Source organism: Triticum aestivum, chromosome 6A, assembly GCF_018294505.1.
Source record: "Triticum aestivum cultivar Chinese Spring chromosome 6A, IWGSC CS RefSeq v2.1, whole genome shotgun sequence".
Taxonomy (NCBI): Eukaryota; Viridiplantae; Streptophyta; class Magnoliopsida; order Poales; family Poaceae; genus Triticum; species Triticum aestivum.
In genome coordinates this window covers 386697961-386703369 of record NC_057809.1, presented here as the reverse complement: position 1 = coordinate 386703369, position 5409 = coordinate 386697961, and the positions used below count along the sequence as shown (strand labels likewise).

General features: G+C 47.1%; 1 protein-coding gene across 1 annotated transcript; it reads right to left on the bottom strand.

Moving 5' to 3' along the window:
• Positions 1-332: 332 nt before the first annotated feature.
• Positions 333-2247, bottom strand: LOC123130653 (BAG family molecular chaperone regulator 1-like). Its single transcript, XM_044550486.1, has 2 exons — positions 1965-2247; positions 333-969 (listed from the first exon to the last, which is right to left on the bottom strand). Exons 1-2 carry the CDS (start codon positions 2233-2235, stop codon positions 764-766), a joined length of 477 nt encoding a protein of 158 aa, XP_044406421.1. The 5' UTR covers positions 2236-2247; the 3' UTR covers positions 333-763.
• Between the last annotated feature and the right edge of the window lie 3162 nt (positions 2248-5409).

The window sequence follows — 5409 nt, the reverse complement described above, 5'->3', positions numbered from 1 at the left end:
CGTCTATCTATTAAAATGCGGTTTAAAATGTATGCGGGTAACGTTGGATGGTCGACTCCTGCTTCCGTGTCTGTGGACTGGTCTCCGCTGTCCGTGGACGAATGTGGAAGCAAATTTACATATCAGCATTGGAGATGCCCTTAATACATGTCTGAAGAGAGGTTTTTCTGCAAGCAGCAAAGAGGACAGATACTTCTTGGAAAGATACACATTTACTCTCTCTGTTCTGAGTTATAAGATGAACTGATGTTGTAGTGTTTTTCTGAATCGGATGTATATTGTAAGTCATATAGAAATATCCAAAACATTATAGTTTGAAACGGAGGTGATAGTTCATTTCATTCATGAGAACACAAGGCACATACATCTTTGACTTTGTCCCACTCCCATCCATAAGCCATTAAACAAAATGGGATAAGATCACGTAACTAGGGACAACATGAGCCCAACATCAGGCTTAAACATCACATCGTCACAACCACCATGGCTGACACTTGCAGCTACTAACATGATCAGGAAAGCTTTCTCACTCTCATACTCGAGGGACCCTTATTTTGCCCTACCATGGAGCGGCACAAACATTAACCAAAGCAAGGAGCCAAAAAACACACCCCCATTCGGACCATTCCAGAACTAAAACCTTCTGGAAAATTAGTGTTCCGCAACGAAAATAAATAAACAGTAAAACCATTCCTGCTCTACTAGTTAGGGCGGCGATATGGCAGACCGTGTCCTACACCTGGATAAAAAGCTGACGCGGGCTTTACGCAACCTGTGCCGCGACCGCTCTCGCCACGCGGAGCTTCATATCCTTGAGGGCAGGGTCCTCGAGAAGGAGGACCTTGTCCTTGTCCCTCACCCCAACCATGTGGAGGTGGTCAGTGTCCTCCCTCTCCTTCCTCTTGAACAACAACATCTGCTCCCTCGGCTCCAGCCCGGTCACCATGGACAGCATCACCTTCAGTTCCCCTGCAATTTGATAAACAAGCTTCCTCTTACATTGTGAAACCCAAAATATATCCTAGGCTTTGCACACACACACACAAAAAAAAAACTGTATCCTAGATAAGGCATAAACCGTTTGCTTGCTCGGAAACAAAAATGCAGTAGGAAGGTTCGACCATGTGTACGGTTCTGTATGCCTCTCATGCGTGTTATCAGCCACCGGCAGATGCATACTAGCTAAATGTGTATGCGTGTCAGTTGTATGCGTTTTTTTTTATTCTCTTCTGCATCAACATTGCGTAGTCCCGCAGGAATAGTGTACTGTACTGTACTAGTCCTGACTTCTGAAGAAGACGGACTGGGCGGTGGCAAGTATCCTTTTTATTATCTAGAGCAGGACAACCTTGCATTCTGAGTTGTCAACTGTTGGTATTTTTAGAGTAGAATAAAAAAAGAGGGAACGGTAACGTTATGACTTTCGCTTCAATCTCACACTACTTTTTATTTTATTTTACAGGGAAACAACAGGACTCTGCAGCGTATTCATGAGCAACACATCTGGGAGTAAACGGTCCTTTATTTGTCGAATTACGTCGATCTACAGAGGCATTTTTGCAAGTGAAGATGTGAAGTAAAACTTGAGTGGTGCATGCTACTGTATTTGACATTTACTTCACACCAAACTGCTATTATGGGTGATGGGTTCTTCTCAACTGCATCGTGCAACATCTACCAAACAACAACACTCATTGATGCAGGAGAATGAGAAAAAAAGAGGCTGCGACGTTGTTTGATTTGTTCTCTTACACTTAAGCTCATACTCTCCAAAATACGGAGCAGGACAAAAATGAAAGATATCTGAAACCTATCAGTTATAAGTTTCAAATACCCAAAAGTACTAAAAAAAACCTGTCAGTTATAGGAACTACTCGCATAACCTCTAAACTCAAATACTAGAATACAAGAAAAATAAATCGAAAAGAGTAGTTCTCTCAAGAAAACAGATTATGTATACTCACCAAAAGTGCGTGTGGCCCCAATGGAGACATCATGCCATGAGAATCCAGTGGACACCCTCACCATGATCACCTCCTCCGCACGCCCACCGTCCCTCTTCTGCACCAGCATCCCTCCCGGTCTCACCTCCCACTCTATCTCCCCGCCGCCGCCGAGACCGCCGGCCGCATTGCCATGGCCGCCGTCAGTACTCGCCTTCGACCAAGAGCTCCTCTTGAACAGCCTCTTGGAGTACCTCAGCTTGATCATGGTTGCCTTAACTTTCTGTATCATGCAGCAATCGATTAAAGCTACGTGTGGTCGTAGTGGTAGTCATGGTGCCAAGGCATGTGTGTGTATATATAGGACGAGGACGAGGAGCCAGGCTTGCAAAAGGGCGAGGGCGAGGGGGAGGCTTTGGAAGCGTGCGTCTGCGCAAAGAGGCCGGCCAACTAGGAGGATGCAGGCAATCTTTGGGAAGTCCATAGTGGGACCCGATGAACAAGCAAAGGAGGACCCATGTTACAGTTCTTGCTATGTGTTCTGCATGGAAAGGGCTGCACATGGGAGGGTTGGCGCCAAAAATGACGAGCTTTTGATGACACGACCGGGGCAATGACATGATAATTGCGGTGGTCGGTTTAGCTTAGGTAGCTAGGCATAAGCCTTTCTTCATTACAGTATTGCCCATCATGCATGGCTGGCCACCACAAGTTGGATAGTTTTGTTGGAAATATGCCCTAGAGGCAATAATAAAAGTGTTATTATTATATTTCTTTGTTTATGATAATAGTCTTTTATTCATGCTATAACTGTATTATCCGAAAATCGTAATACACGTGTGAATACATAGACCACAATATGTCCCTAGTGAGCCTCTAGTTGACTAGCTCGTTGTGATCAACAGATAGTCATGGTTTCCTGGCTATGGACATTGGATGTCGTTGATAACGGGATCACGTCATTAGGAGAATGATGTGATGGACAAGACCCAATCCTAAGCATAGCACAAAGGTCGGTTAGTTCGTTTGCTAGAGCTTTTCCAATGTCAAGTATCTCTTCCTTAGACCATGAGATCGTGTAACTCCCGGATACCGTAGGAGTGCTTTGGGTGTACCAAACGTCACAACGTAACTGGGTGACTATAAAGGTGCACTACAGGTATCTCCGAAAGTCTCTGTTGGGTTGACACGGATCGAGACTGGGATTTGTCACTCCGTATGACGGAGAGGTATCTCTGGGCCCACTCGGTAATGCATCATCATAATGAGCTCAAGGTGACCAAGTGTTTGGTCACGGGATCATGCATTACGGTACAAGTAAAGTGACTTGCCGGTAACGAGACTGAACGAGGTATTGGGATACCGACGATCGAGTCTCGGGCATGTAACGTACCGATTGACAAAGGGAATTGCATACGGGGTTTGATCGAATCCTCGACATCGTGGTTCATCCGATGACAACATCGAGGAGCATGTGGGAGCCAACATGGGTATCCAGATCCCGCTGTTGGTTATTGACCTGAGGTCGTCTCGGTCATGTCTGCATGTCTCCCGAACCCGTAGGGTCTACACACTTAAGGTTCAGTGACGCTAGGGTTATCAGGAAGACAAGTATGTGATTACCGAATGTTGTTCGGAGTCCCGGATGAGATCCCGGACGTCACGAGGAGTTCCGGAATGGTCCGGAGGTAAAGATTTATATAAGGAAAGTGGTTAAACGGACACCGGAAAGTTTCGGTGGCATACCGGTATTGTACCGGGGCCACCGGAAGGGTTCCGGGAGTCCACCGGGTGGGGCCACCCCTCCCGGGGGGGCCACATGGGTTGTGTGGGAGAGGGAGCCAGCCCCTAGTGGGCTGGGCGCGCCTCCCCACCTAGGCCCATGCGGCTAGGGCAAGGGGAGGGGAAACCCTAAAGGGGGCGCCCCCCTAGCTTGGGGGGCAAGCCTCCCCTCTTTCCCCTCTCCCTTTGGCCGCCGCCTCCCTCTAGGGTTTCCCCTAGAGGGCCGGCCCCCCTTGCCCCTTCCCCTATATATAGAGGGGTGAGGGGAGGGATGCAACACCACAAGCCAAGGCGCAGCCCCTCCCCTCCCCAACACCTCTCCTCCTTCGTACGCGCTTGGCGAAGCCCTGTCGGAGTACTGCTGCACTAACTGCACCACGCCGTCGTGCTGCCGTTGGAGCTGCCTTCCACAACCTCTCCTTCCTCCTTGCTGGATCAAGACGGAGGAGACGTCATCCGTCCCGTACGTGTGTTGAATGCGGAGGTGCTGTCCGTTCAGCACTTGGTCATCGGTGATCCGAATCACGACGAGTACGACTCCATCATCACCATCCCCTTGAACGCTTCCGCACTCGATCTACAAGTGGTATGTAGATGCAAACTCACTCCCTTGACTCGTTGCTTAGATGAACTCATAGATGGATCTTGGTGAAACTGTAGGAAAAATTTTAATTTTCTGCAACGTTCCCCAACAGTGGCATCATGAGCTAGGTCTATGCGTAGTTCTCTATTGCACGAGTAGAACATAATTTTGTTGTGGGCGTGGATCTTTTCAACTTGCTTGCCGCTACTAGTCTTATCTTGCTTCAGCGGTATTGTGGGATGAAGCGGCCCGGACCAACCTTACACGTACGCTTATGTGAGACCGGTTCCACCGACTGACATGCACTAGTTGCATAAGGTGGCTGGCGGGTGTCTGTCTCTCCCACTTTAGTTGGAGCGGATTCGATGAAAAGGGTCCTTATGAAGGGTAAATAGAAGTTGACAAGATCACGTTGTGGTTATTCGTAGGTAAGAAAACGTTCTTGCTAGAACCCAATTGCAGCCACGTAAAAGATGCAACAACAATTAGAGGACGTCTAACTTGTTTTTGCAGCGATTGATCATGTGATGTGATATGGCCAGAAGTTGTGATGAATGATGAATGATATATTGTGATGTATGATATCATGTTCTTGTAATAGGAATCACGACTTGCATGTCGATGAGTATGACAACCGGCAGGAGCCATAGGAGTTGTCTTTATTTTGTATGACCTGTGTGTCATCAAAGAACGCCATGTAAACTACTTTACTTTATTGCTAAACGCGTTAGTCATAGAAGTAGAAGTAGTCGTTGGCGTGACAACTTCATGAAGACACGATGATGGAGATCATGATGATGGAGATCATGGTGTCATGCCGGTGACAAGATGATCATGGAGCCCCGAAGATGAAGATCAAAGGAGCTATATGATATTGGCCATATCATGTCACTACTTTATATAATTGCATGTGATGTTTATTATGTTTATGCATCTTGTTTACTTAGGACGACGGTAGTAAATAAGATGATCCCTTATAACAATTTCAAGAAAGTGTTCCCCCTAACTGTGCACCGTTGCTAAAGTTCGTCGTTTCGAAGCACCACGTGATGATCGGGTGTGATAGATCCTTACGTTCACATACAACGGGTGTAAGACAGT